At 40.5% G+C, this 17,010-nt stretch overlaps 1 protein-coding gene across 4 annotated transcripts in view; it reads right to left on the minus strand.

The window, feature by feature from the left end:
* The window catches only part of Zkscan8 (zinc finger with KRAB and SCAN domains 8), a 64,631-nt gene extending 48,960 nt beyond the window's left edge, over positions 1 to 15,671 (minus strand). The window contains exons 1-7 of one of the 4 annotated variants that reach the window (XR_007211213.1): positions 15,515 to 15,671; positions 10,932 to 11,419; positions 10,183 to 10,315; positions 7,503 to 7,594; positions 7,104 to 7,212; positions 4,977 to 6,033; positions 4,315 to 4,926 (exon numbers count right to left, since the gene is read on the minus strand). Coding sequence is in view for 2 of the 4 variants with exons in the window: in XM_048348243.1 (XP_048204200.1) it covers positions 5,078 to 6,033; positions 7,104 to 7,212; positions 7,503 to 7,594; positions 10,183 to 10,315; positions 10,932 to 11,348 (1,707 nt within the window). In the remaining 2 variants the exon portion in view is untranslated. The other 3 variants (XR_007211212.1, XM_048348243.1, XM_048348242.1) reach the window with 3 other exon arrangements.
* Positions 15,672 to 17,010: the final 1,339 nt, after the last annotated feature.

Genomic DNA, 17,010 nt, shown 5'->3' on the forward strand with positions numbered 1-17,010 from the left:
TTTTATTAAACGCCTACAATGTGCTCAGCACTGTACTAGGCACTAGAGGGTGCAGGGATACAAATGCCAAAGTTACTTCTGCCCTCAAGGAGCTTACAATTTAAGTTTTGAAATAAATACAAATGTGAAACTACAATACACTGCTAGAAAATAATCACAGAGTAACATATCAGTAAGTGTATGGGTCACAGTACAAACTCAAAAGATAAGTGCTGGAGCAGCACAGAATAAGGTAGGGCTCAGTGTGAAGTCAAGTCAATCAGGGACAGCTCACTCAGGAGATATAAAGAAATCCAGGTTTTACAGGGAGCGATAAAGATGAGTTAGGTACCAAGAATGATCCAAGCAAACTAGAACAGCATGAGAAAGGCACAGAGGTGAGGGCTTACACAAAGGCTGTAAGATGGACGAATGAGATGAGCCAAGGTGAGCATGCTGGACAGTAATGAAGGCTGAGCAGATTAAGCACTGAAGGCAAGGTATGGGAGAACTTGGCACATCTCTGCTTTGATTAGAATGATCTGCCAGGTATTTAGTAAAAAAAATGGGATACCATGAAAACAGTTTGATGAGTGTCATTTTGGGAGATTTATCTAACAGAGGGTTTTTGAGAGCAAGAAAATTGGAAAGAAAAATAACATAATACAACCTAGACCCTAAGGGATATAGATTTGCATGGAAGACTGTAGGGAATGGTAACTATGTAACATATCAAGTCTTAAGAAGACTAAGGATTAGATCAACAGCAAAATTTTGCACATGGGAAGTAGAGAGCAGAAAAAGATGAAAAGGAAATGTCAAGACTGGAATGAAAAATGTGAAAGATATTGAGTGCTCATGCTATTTTATTTGAAAGTTAATTGGAGGTCAAAGGAAAAGGAGTGACAAGCTTTGCTTTTAAATACCAGGTTGTAGAAGAGCCTGTGGAAAATGCCACAAGCTCAGATATGACACACATGAGGTCATTCAAATATATAAAGTAGACAAACGAATAGGCAGAAATACAGAAAAAGTAGTGGGTAAAAATAAGATATAAATTATTATTACTGGTGTATGAGGAAAAAAAAGACTAATAAAGAAAAGCCAGATAGTAGAGAAAAATGGTCTAACAGGATTTTATAAGCTAAAGGAAAAAAGAAGTCCTGAGGTACAGGAGGAATTTAAGAATATGAAACAAATGAAACTGCAGGGGACAGGAATGAAACCGAGCATGGTGGATCATGCCTGTAATCCCAGTGGTTGGGAGGCCAAGGCAGGAAGATTGTTAACCTGAGGCCAAACTGGGCTACACAGTGAGTTAGTGACTAGCCTGGACTACATAGACTCTATTTCAAAAAAACCAACTTTCCTTCTCTCCTCTCAGAGCCTTAATATTATTTACTTACTGGTATTCTAAGAGGATTTCCATTAAGGCCCAGTATGAAAACTAATAAGTGCTGTGGCTCACACCTGTAATCCTTGATACTCAGGAGGCTGAGACCTGGAGAATTGAGGTTTGAGGTCAGTTCAGGCAGAAAAGTCTGAGAGACTTCATATCCACTAACTAGCCATATATTGGACTAGAGGTGTGGCTCAAGTGGTAGAGTGCCATCTGTGAGCAAGAAAGCCAAGTGGGGGATCACTCTGAGCTCAAGCCCCATTCAAAATACAAACGAGAAAATTAGTAAGAAGTTTTAAGAATAGAGTCAATGTGTTAAAAAACACATGATGTATTTGAAAAACCAGGAATACTAGAGAAGAAATAGGACTATTGTTAAAAAATGGGTGAAGAGGCTGAAGAGTTTTCACATTTTAGGCTATAGATTACCTTACTATTATTGTCTTAACTGTCCACCTGCTCAGCCCAGAACAGAGATATTTCATGTCTTTTCACAATTTACTTTTCTCTAGTCAGTTTAGAAAGTAAATACATTTGAATTTGTAAGTTATTGTTTTATCCTCCCACTACTCTTTAAATAATTTAGTTTTCTCATACTGAAAAGCATTAATAGTTGAAGATGATAAAACCCAAAGTGCTATTTTCAGTTATTCTCCAGTAATTGTAATGGATCTGTACTATCTTGTACATTATCTTACCCAGGAATACATAATGGCTGTCCAGAGTTATATGTTGATTATACATAGTATGGCATAGAGGTCAAGTGCCCAGGCTCTACTAGCATTAGGCTTATGTAGGTTTGAATCCTTGTTGTATCATTCTCTGGCTGTGTGATAATGGTCAGTTCTCTATATGTGTTTCACCATCTAGAAATAGGATCATATCTATCATAAGTAGCAGAAATACTTAACATAAGTCTGGTAGAGTTAGTGCCCCATAATTATCAGCTATCATTATCTGGAGACTTAGAACTAAGAGTAAAGCTAAATTCTTCCATATGGGAATCAATCATCAAATTCTGGCATGCTCTCTTTGCCTCACAGAGAAAAATCTTTGAAACCTAAGATGTGTCTCCTAGGGTTAAATTTGATAGCAGTAAGAGTTATGGAAGAACCACTTCATTAGGTTAGCCTCTAACTGAGGATGGGAGAAGTTTTGATGAATAGTTCATTGAGAGCAAAAACCCCACAAAAAAACATAAGGAATATAATGTATCCCACTTCATAGGTAAGAGCTCAAAATGTCATATAGCTTGATCAGTAATATTCTAATGCTAAAATTCTATGAATCTGTAGCCTCTTTAAAAAAATAACTATTTTTGATACCATGTGGCTATTTCCATATATATGCTGAATGAGCTTTGAAAGCCTTTAAGTGACGCTCTTTTCTCTGATTGAATTTCTGCCAGATGCTTAGTAATTTTGAGACTCTAATAATCTGGGCACACATTACTGTGGGTACTAGTGCCTAAAGAGGTACTATACAGACATTTCATTAAGATGCTCTGCTAAAATCGATATTTACTGGAATTGAAGGCAAGTGTTCCTCGAAAGTATATGGGATAAGTGGATGTATACACACAGATGTGCCCATTTTCCCTCTGACGAATTAGCCATCCTATGTAATATTTGGATACAAGGTAGCAGGGGCCCCAGGCAGAATTATTATTTTATAGAGGGCAAGGCACAACCCCAGCAGGGAGCAAAGATTCAGGCAGAACTAAATATACTTGTTCCTGATTTCTTATAAAGTACAGGGAGTTAGAAATGCTAATCTACATGTGGGAGAGAGGGAGTAAAGGAAAGGAAAGAGGTTAAGAGAAAAATGAAAAGGATTCCTGTAAAAATTAACCCAAGAAACTAGGACAAGTGATGAATAAATACACTGGCTCAGTGAAGGAAATGTAGGTATGTTTGTGATCAAAGCTGAGCCACAAGGAGGTAGAGAGATGTTATCAAGAATTTATGACAGAAAAAGGTGGACCTCTATGAGGTAAGAATCTATGACTGATTTCTTTAAACACACCAATCATAAGACAGCATAACTATTATCCTTTTCTAGGATAATCACAGTGTGAAAGTGTGTAATTTCTCTTGGGAGTTTTCATGAAAACCCACATGGTTTTCTTTTAATAGACTTATGGAATAATTTCATGTGTGAGGGTTAATTTTGGAAAGCAAGTTATTCTATTTCAAGCCTAGTGACTAAGTGGCTAATCAAATGGTCAAAACCAAAATGTGATACAGAATACAGAAACACAGTATTTCCTTGCACAGTTGATGAAATAGGAACTTCCCAGTGGTTGGAGGAATAGCAATACTATCAGAAAAATAGTATTTTAAAGTAGAAGTACTCAATTTAAAGGACATCTCATTTGCAATGCATACCATCTGACATGTTATTGGAAACCACTCTCACTACTCTATAGAGTAACCCTTGGTATACTAAAAACCTCAAGGATGAACTATGATGAAGACAAGAATTGTCTTCTCATGAAGTACATTAGAATTCAAAGACTTAGGAATTGTAGGTAAGGTATTAGACAGATGGCCATCATAGACATTAATATTATAAAAATGAGTGGCAAGAAAGAGATGGAAAATGATCAGTGATGTGCTGAGGCCATCTAAGAAGGTAGATCTGGGGTAATGGCAAGAAAAACCATCTAGTTATAAAATCTGTGCAGCCTGATAGTAACCTGAGAGAGCAGTACTGTAGTGGCCTAGAAGGAATGACATACATTCTTTGTAAGAGTTCTTATGTCTTCTTCAAGAATCCCTCCTCCCGCCCCATCTCCTCTTTCTCCTATTTGACACAATAACTAGGGTAGTGCACATATCTTCTGTACCAGTGTACACAGATGGAAGGAGAATCAGAGATCACCACCATGTACAACTATCCAAGCTCAAGAATAGCCAGGCTGAGTCTCCACTCACCTCTTTCTCTGCATCACTCTCAAAACCATCACTAATGCGTCCACTTCCTTTGCTGACACAGGTACTGGGACTGGGGGTGGTGAAGAATAAGGACAGATGTTCAATGACTCAGTGGTCAGTGAAAATGGTAAATGCTGGAATGCTGTCAAAAATATAGCATTCTCTGTTTGCATGGGAATATGGATTTTTCACAACTAGAAGGGAATATTAGCATAAAAAAGAAACACTTAAGCATAAGTATGTTTAAGTGCAAAAACTTCCCTAGAACTAGGATCTTCAAAAGCTAAATACAAATCTATCATCGAGAGGCTGCTTTGGACTCTAGAACAGCTTCTTAGATCAGACTACAAATTACAAGGGCACCTCTGAGGAATCAGTGGGAGGAGGGTATCCCAGGAAATGAGAGCAGAGAAGCTAGGAGCAGCAGCCTCTCTCAAACCTACAGCTACTCACCCAAAAAGACAAAGTTTAGTGCCTCAAGCCACGACAAGCAACTTGCTATAATGCTATTTTTAATTTCTAAAGGATTCATTAGGCTGTCAGGGCTCCATCAGATACTTTCAAAGAAAGTAACCAAGCTAATCAATTTTCAAGGCACTGGGCCCAAACTACTGGAGATCTATTCTTGGACACCACGAAAGATTCTGTCATTTGGTGATGACAAACTTTCTGCCTTATTACTACATTGAAAGATCTTTGCAACAGTGTATGGTTTCTCTTAAATTGAGTAATCTTGAAACTAGGACCAAAGTTTTTCCTAAACTCCTATAGTTTCAGATTTGTCTCCACTGTGGATTCTCTGATGTCGAATCAGACTGGACCTCTGAATAAACGCTTTCCCACACTCATTGCATTGATAAGGCTTTTCTCCTGTGTGGATTCTCAAATGTTGAATGAGACCAGTGTTCCCATTGAAAGCTTTCCCACATTCTTTACACTTATAGGGTCTTTCTCCAGTGTGGATTCTCTGGTGTTCAATAAGGCCTGACTTTTGACTGAAGGCCCTCCCACACTCATTGCATTTGTAAGGTTTCTCCCCAGTGTGACTCCTCTGATGACCAATAAGATGTGAACTCCGCCTGAACGTTTTCCCACATTCATCACACTCATAGGGCCTCTCCCCGGTGTGGATTCTTTGATGTCCAATGAGGTGTGAGCTATGACTGAAAGCTTTCCCACATTCATTACATTCATAGGGTCGTTCCCCACTGTGGATTCTCTGGTGCAGAATAAGGCCCGCACTCTGACTGAAAGCCTTTCCACACTGATTGCACTGATATGGCTTCTCCCCAGTGTGAATTCTCTGGTGCAGGATCAGGCCTGTGTTTTGACTGAAGGCTTTACCACATTCCTTACAGTGATAGCGTTTTACTTTGTTGTGGATATCCTGATGGGAAAGAAGGGCTGACCTGTAACTGAAGGCTTTCCCACACACATTACACTGATAGGGTTTCTCTCCAGTGTGGATTCTCCAGTGGCGAACAAGGCCTGAGCTCTGAGCAAAGCTTTTTCCACATTCATCACACTTATGTCGTTTCTCTTGGGTGGGATTTCCCCGCTGCCTTTCTAATCTGCCCAAAGAGTCTCGGGCTTCTCCATGCTTAAAACCCCCGATAACATCCCCGTTGCATTTGGCAGTTGTCTCTCCATGTGGTTGGATTCCAGGAGATATTACCTGTTTTGAAGCTAATTCCTTGTTCTCATTCCTGGACTCACCACCTGAAATAAAAACAATATACATGCCAGGCACCGATGATGCACACCTGTCACCCTAGCTACTCTGGAGGCTGAGATCAGAGAATCATGTGTCTTAGCCAGCCTGGGCAAAAAAGTCTGTGAGACTCTTATTGCCAATTAACTACCAGAATACTAGAAATGGAGCTGTGGCTCAGAGTGGAAGAGTGCTAGTTTTGAGAAAAAAGCCCAGGGACAGCACACAGGCCCTGAGTTCAAACCCTCTAACCATTAAAAAAAAAAAAAAGAGGGCTGGGGATATGGCCTAGTGGCAAGAGTGCTTGCCTCGTATACATGAGGCCCTGGGTTCAATTCTCCAGCACCACATATACAGAAAATGGCCAGAAGTGGCGCTGTGGCTCAAGTGGCAGAGTGCTAGCCTTGAGCAAAGAGAAGCCAGGGACAGTGCTCAGGCCCTGAGTCCAAGCCCCAGGACTGCCCCCCCCCCCAAAAAAAAAAAGACCAAAGAAAACACATATCAAGCCAATGTCACTTTCTAGTGTCTATGCTTGTAGAAAATAATTGAAGATAGGGAAAAAGGAAAGTACACATGAAACAGCTGAAATAACAAAAAAAATTCTATTTTCAAAATGGCTTTATAACAGTGGGAGATATAATAGAGGCCAAGTGGGGAAGTGGGACCATGATAAAGGGATTTACTGAAGGGGGACTAAAGTTGGGAAGGGCCCACTTTGAACTAGAAGCTGGAGAGTGGGAAGGAATATGAAACTACTAAATGAACTTTTAGTAAATTTAAGAGAGAAATGGGTAATGCCCTGGAAAAGGAAGAAACATGACAGGCTTAGTTAAAAAATCCACATAAGGCTCCTACTGGAACTAGAGGTGTCAATTTCCAACTAGCAAACAGAATAACACCCAGGTATAAAGTGTAAGGAATTCCTGAAGTAATTGGTTTGGACCTCAAGAAATCTCAATGCTGTGTCTCTCTGCTGGACTCTGAATTTAAACTTAACTATATCTTCTATAAAGTTCATATCTACCATTTATACAATGAACAAAAGTTCTTAAATTATAATGACCATAGCTCTCCTTACCCAGGGAGAACATATTTCTGTAATTCTCTGGCCTGTTATCTTTACTCGGATCAAGAAGCCACTCCTCTTGAATAAGAGACACAGCCATGTCTTCGATCTTCTCCAATGTCTGCAACAAAACAAGACCCTCATTTGGGGCCTGCAACTGTTTCACAGTTTAAATCCAGAGTGTCAGACAAACCTACTAGTATTAGGAGAGTATTAAGGTATGGGAATGGAACATGTAAAAGTATCTAAATAGCTGGGAAGAAAATCATTTATTGGGGTTGATCTGTCACTATGGAAAAGCAGTTGGGTGTGTTCTTGAATAGGTATTGCTACAGTTCTGGATATGGAGCAGATACCCCAAACACTTCCAACAAGGGATATGAGGTTTCAGTGAGAGGGAGTGTGACTCACCTGGAACCCTGCTGTGAGAAGTGTAGCTGTCATCTCCTGGTTTCCAGAACTTCCTTTCTGAGAAGGGGTAGGACTTTGAGAAGTACACATGGCTGAGAGAGCAGAAAGAAGCTATGAATGAGACCAGCCTTGCCCTCACCAGCACTCACCCATTCCAAATTATTTGAATTCTAGCATAAATGTGTCCAAAGGTTCCGCATATAAAGTGCTGACATCTTTGACTCTGGGTCCTAACTGTGGCTGCCCACAGATAATCTTCACTTTGGTGTCCTTGAATTTAAGTCTGAAGTTACAGTAAAATATAGAAAATGCACTGCTTTACTAATAGGAATTGCTTTCCAATTTCTTCTCTGCTGCCCAAACTACTATTGTTGTGCTTATGTATAATGTTTCTTTAAGTCCTAATGTCCTAGCACAAGATCTCAGGAGAATAGGAGAAAACCAGCTTATTTTTACTAACTTAAATTACCTTTCTGAAATATCTACCATGGCTGCCAGTATCTGCTTCTAATGGGTATCAGTCAACTTTTTTTGTTTTTTTTACCCAAATCAGTATTATACCTCACTATCACGTGTCTTGGGCAACAAGCTTTAAGACTTAAGACAAGAATTACATTATTAATTGAAAGTGCTTTGGCTGGGAATGTGGTTTAGTGGTAGAGTGCTTGCCTAGCATGCATGAAGCCCTGGTTCCTCAGTACCACACAAACAAAAGAAGCCAGAAGTAGCTTTGTGGCTCAAGTGGTAGAGTGCTCAGGGACAGTGCCCAGAACTGGAGTTCAAGCCTCAGGACTGGAAAGAAAAGTGCTTCTAAGCTTTTTTTTTTAAGGAATATTAAAGATTTATTTACATAAAACAAACTAAACTACACAAAATGCAGAGGGAGGTGAGACTGGATCACTTTATTCTGTAAGAAAGGAAAGTCATTCTCAAAAAATGGATGAGAAAAATGTCAAAAAGACATGTGGGCTAAAACTTAAGGGGTTTTCTCTGGCCAAATCTGAGATGATCTCAGCATAAAATAAAGACAGTAACAGGTATTTATAGAATAAGGAAGAGTTTATAAGCCCAATCTGATATGTTAAAAAATAAAAGTAATTAACCAAGTGCTGGTGGTTCACACCTGTAATCCTAGCAGTTAGGAGGCTGAGAATGGGAAGATGGTGAATTCAAGCCAGCTTGGTCAAAAAAGTCTGTGAGGCTTCATTTCTAATTAACCAGCCAAAAATATCAGACTAGAAGCATGGCTCAAGTGGTAGAGGCCTGCCATTAGCAAGAAAGCCAAAAAACAGAGCAAGGCCCTGAGTTCAAGGACTAGTCTTGGTGCTCATGTGAGTGCACACGCGCGTGTGTGCCTACACACAGACAAAAGTAATAAATAAAAATAGGGAGAGAGGAATGCTATTAAAAAATAAACAACAAGGGCTGGGGATATAGCCTAGTGGCAAGAGTGCCTGCCTCAGATACACGAGGCCCTAGGTTCGATTCCCCAGCACCACATATACAGAAAACGGCCAGAAGCGGCACTGTGGCTCAAGTGGCAGAGTGCTAGCCTTGAGCGGGAAGAAGCCAGGGACAGTGCTTAGGCCCTGAGTCCAAGGCCCAGGACTGGCCAAAAAAAAAAACCAAAAAAACAAAAAAAAAAAAAAAACAAAAAAAACCAACAAGGGCTGGGAATATGGCCTAGTGGCAAGAGTGCTTGCCTCCTACACATGAAGCTCTCGGTTCGATTCCCAGCACCACATATATGGAAAACGGCCAGAAGGGGCGCTGTGGCTCAGGTGGCAAAGTGCTAGCCTTGAGCGGGAAGAAGCCAGGGATGGTGCTCAGGCCCTGAGTCCAAGGCCCAGGACTGGCCAAAAAACCCAAAAACAAACAAACAAACAAACAAAAAACCAAAAAACAACAAATCACTGTGGAAGAAACCACAGTTATAAAATCATAGAAGCTGGCTAGTTACCTTGAAACGAGTGTTTTAGCAACAAAAGTTTAATGAGGGCTAGGGTATTTGCCAACTTTAGATATTTCTCCATGTTACTTAGGAACTTTGCAGTGATCAACTGAGCAATGCTTAGAATGCTAAGTCATCAAAATGGTATCTTAACAGGACATATTGCTAGTGTTTTCCTGACATAGATATACAACCTGAATCTAAATATGAAGTAGTATCAAGCAAGCCTCAATGCAGTCATCTTACACAATCACTTGTAATTCTTAAAACAAAGTTCAGATTTTTCAAGGGGAAAGAAAGACTGAGGAACTATGCTGATTAAGGTAACTGAAGAGATAACTAATTAGACACTGTGATCTTAGGCTAGGCAAAAGAATATTACTGGGATAACTGGCAAAATATGGATGGAGGGTTAGACTAGTATTAGATCCTTATTTCATTTAATTGTGTTCATTTTATTGTGGCTATTTAAGATATATACCTTTGTTTAAGGAAATACACACTGAAATATTCACAAAGTGGTATGATACCAGCAAAAGCTCAAAAATGTCTATTTTGTAAACACATAAGGGTAATATAAATGTGTGACTCCAGAATTGTCTAATTTTTTTTCAAGTTTACTAGTAGGACTAACAGCCTATGTTTGAAGCCTAAACACTGATCAGGTACCACAGATGTTTCTTTCCTTTTGACTTTTCCCATCCTTAACAATGAAATTTGGCTTCTCACCACTTTCTTGAGGCTTTTGGGGCACTGGAGATTTACGCTGGGTTGCCACAGGTTGGAGATGAGTACTTGGTGAAGATTCTGAAGGCAATATCTCCTCCCAAAGTACCCTATGGCCATGTGCACGAGCTGGGACCTAGGAAAAAATAACGGGACAGCTGGATTATAAGGAATCCTGCTGGGAAATGAAGTGAACAAACCTAATGGCCAACAGACCATCAACAGGGATTCATGTTTAGGGAAGTAAGCAGCAAAATCTCATTTATTTCTTAGGGGCATAAGGACTGCAAACAAGTCAAGCAGCTCAGAAAAGCACTGTTTCTACACAGTGCCACAGGAAAAATTTCCTATCTATGACCTCCCTGCTACATGGAATCTATACATTTTGTGCCACTAAGCTAGGAGAGGAGAAAGAATGACAAATAGAAACTTATAAGTAGTGCCATACAGTAGCAAAACAACTTTAGATAAGGCAAGTAGGAAGCTCGAGTTCTGATTCCTATTCACCTTTAATTATTTAGGTACTCCTGTAAAAATCCGAGTTCTATATGTTCCTATAAGTGAACAAGAACAGTAATACAGTTGTTGAGATGTTTTTTGAGGATAAAAATGAACTATATCCGTAAATAATTCTATAAATATTGGATAAACCACATAACTATTTTTACACTTACCCAAAAGAAACCAATGCTTACATCCCACTACTCAGAGTCCAAGACTCCCACAGTCCCAGCATGCGTAGTCCTACTTACAGGCCGCCCCAGTATATCGATCTGCCTTTCCAAATCTTCCAATAGGGTCACCACTTCCTCTCCATTCTCTAACTGATGTTCTTTAACTAGAGCCTGCAGCTCCTCAGGTAGAATGGTCAGGAATTGCTCAAGCACCAGTAGCTCCAGGATCTGCTCCTTGGTGTTCAAGTCTGGCCTAAGCCACTGATGGCAAAGTGCCCGGAGTTGAATCAGAGCTTCTCGGGGTCCTAGTGTCTCTTGGTAACACAACCGTCTGAAGCGTTGGCGAAATAGTTCTTGGCCAGGAGGGTTACTTTCATGCAGGCCACATTCCTGGTCCCAACCATGGTCTTCTTCTACCTTGATGATGACAAGATCCTCCTCAGGAGCTTGGTCTGGTGGAGATGGGGCTGAAGGCTTTCTTGATTCTGTAGCCATTTAGGGGTAGAAGAGCTCAGGTAGCTCCTTTCCACTACCTTTGTAAGAACCTTCTGAAGGCCTCAAAGGTACTTTCCAGAAGAAAAAAAAATGACAAAGTGTTAAAGCAAGTAAAAAGTCAGAGTAACTTACTAAGATATCATAACAAGCTCCCCATCCGACCATGACATGGAGTTTGTCTCAGCTACTTAAATGATCTGCTTCACGGTTCCAGAAATAGCTGGTCACTCCTTTAATCTGTCATTCCAACCATGCCAGGTCCACCCACAAGTAACCCCTAACTAGTTTCTGACTATTTCTGACTAGGGATGTAGAGGAGTAAGCATTTCATGGAGACTAGGTTCAGCTGAAATTCTGTGGTTAAATTCAGTTCTGCTCATTTAATACCTTATAGCATCTGTTATGCCACTGCTTCTATATGCCTCTGCTTTAAATCTACTTCCTTTCCTACAGATGAGACTAAATTCCACACAATTTGTACTTTCTTCTTCTCTGCCTTAACATTCAACATCCTATATGTGCTCCCCATCTTTTCTCCTATCCTGTCTAACTTCTACTTTGGACCTTATTGGAGTAATGGATCTCCAAAGAACCTGGATTCCAGGCTTGGAATATGGCTTAGTGGTAGTGTGCTTGCCTTGCATACATGAAGCCCTGGGTTCGATTCCTCAGCACCACATATATAGAAAAAGCCAGAAGTGGTGCTGTGGCTCAAGTGGTAGAGTGCTGCCTTGAGCAAAAAGAAGCCAGGGACAGTGCCCAGGCCCTGAGTCCAGTCCTTAGGACTGGCGAAAAAAAAAAAAGAACCTGGATTCCATGTAAACACTTACAATGCAAACACCTCTTCCAGAACGTTCTATATTGCAGTCTCTGGACTCCAGCATCTTTCATTTAGCACATTACACCTGGTATTAATCAATGCTGTATGTATAAGTAGGTTGCTCCTTGCATAAATGTATGTTTATTCATTCCCAACCAATTCGGATAATTTGAGTTGTTTTGTTTCTGACAATTACAAATATGTGCACATGAGTTTTTGTGTAAACATAGTTACTTCTATTTGGGTAAAACATAGAAGCAAAATTGTTAGTTTATCAAGAGCATGTATAATTTTAAGAAACTTTCAAACTGTCTTTCAAAGTGGCTCTAATATTTTGCATTTCACAGAGAAAAATGTGAGTTGCTATACTGTTTGGATTTTACAAGCGTATAGTAGTAGTATCTCATGGGCTTAATTTATATTTCTTTACTATGTTAAATAGCTTTTTAATGTTGTATTTGCTGTTTTCTTGTTTGTCATTTTGTTGTTTGAGATACTGCTTTACTATGGACTCCAGACTAGCCTCAAACTGGCAATCCTACCTCAGCCTCTCAAATGCTGGGATTATAGGTATGTGTGCCACCATTCCTAGCTTTGAGTTTTCCACCCTCTTAAGTTTTTGAGAATTCCTTATGTATTTTTGGTAAAAGTTCTCCATGAGATGTATGGTTTACAAATATTGCTTTCCTTTCATTCAACAGTGTCTTTCAAAGAACACAAATCTGATATTTTTATCTAGGTCCCTCTTCACAGAAAAAAACAAACAAACAAAGCTGATAATGTACAGTTCCTGAAATGAGTCTTTAAAAAAGTACTCTTTATCTTTTGGGTATTACTTTTTTCGAAGAGGGTTTGTTTATAGACCCTTCAACCTAATGAAACTGATTCCGTCTCAGAAAAATGCCCAAAGATACAAAGTTTTACACTTAATTGTAGAAGAATTCATACATTTGACACCCACTTAAAAATGTTAGGAAGGGGGCTGGGAATATGGCCTAGTGGCAAGAGTGCTTGTCTTGTATACATGAAGCCCTGGGTTCGATTCCCCAGCACCACATATATAGAAAATGGCCAGAAGTGGCGCTGTGGCTCAAGTGGCAGAGTGCTAGCCTTGAGCAAAAGGAAGCCAGGGACAGTGCTCAGGCCCTGAGTCCCAAGGCCCAGGACTGGCAAAAAAAAAAAAAAAAAAAAAAAAAAAATGTTAAGAAGGTTTATAAAAAAAATCCCTATTTAAAGAAGATGTAGAGAAAAGTGAGGTTATTTGAAAATTTTCGTGAAGGTTGTTAACAGTTCATAGAGCAAAAGTTGGAAGAACTAAGGAACAAGAGATAAAGTTGAATATAGCTATTTAAACCAGAGGTCCAATTCATGCAGTTTGATAAAATAATGAGTCTTGGGGGGGAAGAGTGAATTTGAGCAAGATGCTAAGATTCTGTGGTGGGGTACTTGAGAATGTGCTTCTATATAGTTATAGTCTTACTATGTTTTCTTATAAAATTTCCCAAAATTAAGGTTCCTTTCTAACTACTGAAAAATTGATCATCTTACAATCAATCTTTGCCAACCGCAGTTATCAAATACTTCAATATGAAATGTATACTCTTCAAGAACTTTAGATTATTGATGTGGTATTGAAATCTCTCAATAGTGACATTGATGGAAATTACTTAATTGTCTTGTTTGTTTGTATTTCATACCAAAGTATCTAACAGTTGTGTTTTCTTCAGCTTGGATTTATTTTTCTGCTTAGCCATGTGTCTATATGGGACAGGATGGCCTCAAACTGGTGGTTCTCTTGCCTCAACCTCCTAAGTTCTATGAGTATAACAGTATACTACCATCCCTAGTCCTTTCATTGTTTTCAGTGGCTAATATTACATTTTTTAGTCTCTTCCTTCCCACATCAGAAAATTTTTGAGAATAAGTCTAAAACTGTATATTTTCCTCTTCAATAATTTTGTGTGTACATATTTGTATTTAGTTGGTAAGCATCTGTGTGTAAAGACTGATTGTTACATATTCTCCTTCAAGAATAAGTCATGCGGGGCTGGGAATGTAGCATAGTGGTAGAGTGCTTGCCTCTTATTCATGAAGCCCTGGGTTAGATTCCTCAGCACCACATACATTGAAAAGGCCAGAAGTGGTGCTGTGGTTTAAGTGGTAGAGTGCTGGCCTTGAGCAAAAAGAAGCCAGGGACAGTGCTCAGGCCCTGGGTTCAAGCCCCAGGACTGGCAAAAAAAAAAAAAAAAGAATAAGTCATGCTTATTGATTTATAAACTTAAAAGAGATAATTTTAATGCTTCTTCTGGATCCCAAAATAAGTCAACTTCAATGGCAGAAGTTTTTCAACAGATGTATAAGGAAGAAACTATCAGTCTAAGTCTGAGAAATGTTTGGGGGGAAAAAAAGAAAACATTATCCAGACCTTAAAAATGAAGAAACAGTAGATGAAGCAAATATTATGTTTTGTAGCTATCTCCAGTTGCACTAGTTGAATCGTTCATCCATCACATTTTACATTTTCAATAGCAACTTAGGATGTGTGTATTTACATACATATACTCCCGGTAAACTAACCAAAGGGTAGATAAATTTTGAGAGATGGGGTGCTGGTCTTAAAAGCGCCTGACAAAAAATTACTCGGTGGGGGCCTCTCCCAAATACTTCCCAGGTATCTTTTTCAGCTAGATTTAATAAGTGATAAAAAGCAAAGTATTCCCTAGTGTCCTGAAATCGAATTTGTTAGTACTCTGAAATGGAATTCCCCTTTATCCTGAAACTTTGAAAGTGTTTCTTTCGCACAAGTATCCGGTCAACACTGCCATTTTCCGAATACACTAAAAAGAGAAGAATAACTTTAACAACAATAAAGAAAAAAAGAGGTGTGCGTGTGTGTGTGTGTGTGTTCGTGGATAACTGTGATTCAAAGGCAAAATGTATCTTTAAAAACAAATAGGGATTATACTGAGGTCGAAATGCAAAAGCTTCTAAACACACACACACACATACACACTTACTTCAGACCACGGGAAGAGTTGGACAAAAGGCATCGTGAGGGCAGTTCCCCGACACGACAAATAAGATCGACTACAAAATACACACCAGAAAACGATTGGCTATGGAGAAAGCGAATCCCATAAAGGATCCCCTCGTAAAAAGTTTAGGGACCCAGACTCCGCCTGCGACGGCATGCAGGGCGGGCCCTCGGCGTGACCGCGGAGACGTCCGGGGAGCGGACCCCGCCGCGGGCCCCTTTCCTCCGGACCCCTCGGGTCTGTCCGCCGCCGCGGCCTGATCCGGCCACAAAGCGACCCCTTCCTCCAGCCCGGAGTCCAGTCGTACTCACCGCGGGTCCCAGGGGCCGTCTGCAGGAAAGGCCGTCTGCAGAGGGCGGACCGAGCCCGAGGGAGAGCGGGGCTGGGAGGACCGCGCGCAAGTCGGCACTCGGGCCCGGGGCCCCCCAGCCACTAAGTTCCAAACCCACGGAGGTACAGCACCGGCCAGCACGCATTTTGCCCCAAAGGCACTTCCGGAAGCTCTCTAGGAATCCAGGAGGTCTGAGAGCTCTATGGTTGGCCGGTGGAAGGGACGCTGGCACCGCACGGCTTTCGGGCACTCCAGGGGGCCGGGCAGTGCGGCTGTTTGGGGCCTCGAACCCCCCCGGAGGAATAGGACGCTCTTCGCGCCCCAGGCCGGTGTCAGGCAGGGGCCGGCAGGCAAAGGGTAACGCCCTAGCCTTCTATCCAAGTCTCCATTATTGACGGAAAATTTAAGGAATTCCTGCTAATCATTTTATAGTTCTGCAATGCCCTATGGCACCTAGGAATTGTACACTTTACACTATACAGTGTTGAAAAAGTTGAAATTGAATATACATTGTGTATTTACATAGTTCACAGGCTTTATATATTTCAATCGTAGAAAACTTGCTTTTCGATTTTTATGTTTTTGCCTGTCATGGGGCTTGAACTCAGGGCCTGGGCACTGCCCCTTAGCATTTTTTGCTCAAGGCCGGCCTGGCACTCTTCTACTTGAACCACAGCTCCATTTCTAGCTTTTCAGTGGTTAGTTGGAGGTAAGAGTGTTTCTCAGCCTTCTCTGCCCCAGATGGCTTCAGATTGGGATCCTCAGATCTCAGCCTCCAGAGTAGCTAGGATTACCAGTGCCCGTCATCACTTATTAAAAAACAAACTACATTTATAATGTAAGCTTCAGGAATAGATACTGTTAAGATCATAAAGTTCAGGAAACAAGTTTGTACTCATTGTTCATATACTTAAACCTTTCAGAGTATATAGGATTGGCAGGATTTGGTTGTGAGAAGTGCCATTGTTGTTTTGGTCCTATATTTTTATTCCTCTGTAACCTTTCCCAATTACTTTTTGTTTTTGTTGCCAGTCCTGGTGCTTGGACTCAGGGCCTGAGCACTGTCCCTGGCTTCTTTTTGCTCACTCTACCACTTGAGCTACAGCACCACTTCCGGCTTTTTTCTATATATGTGGTGCTGAGGAATCGAACCCAGGTATACAAGGCGAGCACTTTACCACTAGGCCATATTCCCAGCCCTCCCAATCACTTAAAAAAACTTTTTTCTTTTTTGGTGTTGCTCAAGTCTTGACCTTGCTTTATCAGCTCCTGCTGGTAGTCACTTCCAGTGTTTTTAGCCCTTCCTCATTTCTGACTCCTCCCTCATTTTTGTCCACCCACCAGGAACAGATATTAGTCTTAATTTATTTTTAAGGGTTTGCCATCTAATCATCACAACCAAACAAGCAAACAATAGTAAAACTCAGGAAGTTAGTTCAATGTTTCTGGACCTAATCAAAGCACTTATTTTTAATT

The sequence above is a fragment of the Perognathus longimembris genome, chromosome 6, assembly GCF_023159225.1.
Source record: "Perognathus longimembris pacificus isolate PPM17 chromosome 6, ASM2315922v1, whole genome shotgun sequence".
Taxonomy (NCBI): Eukaryota; Metazoa; Chordata; class Mammalia; order Rodentia; family Heteromyidae; genus Perognathus; species Perognathus longimembris.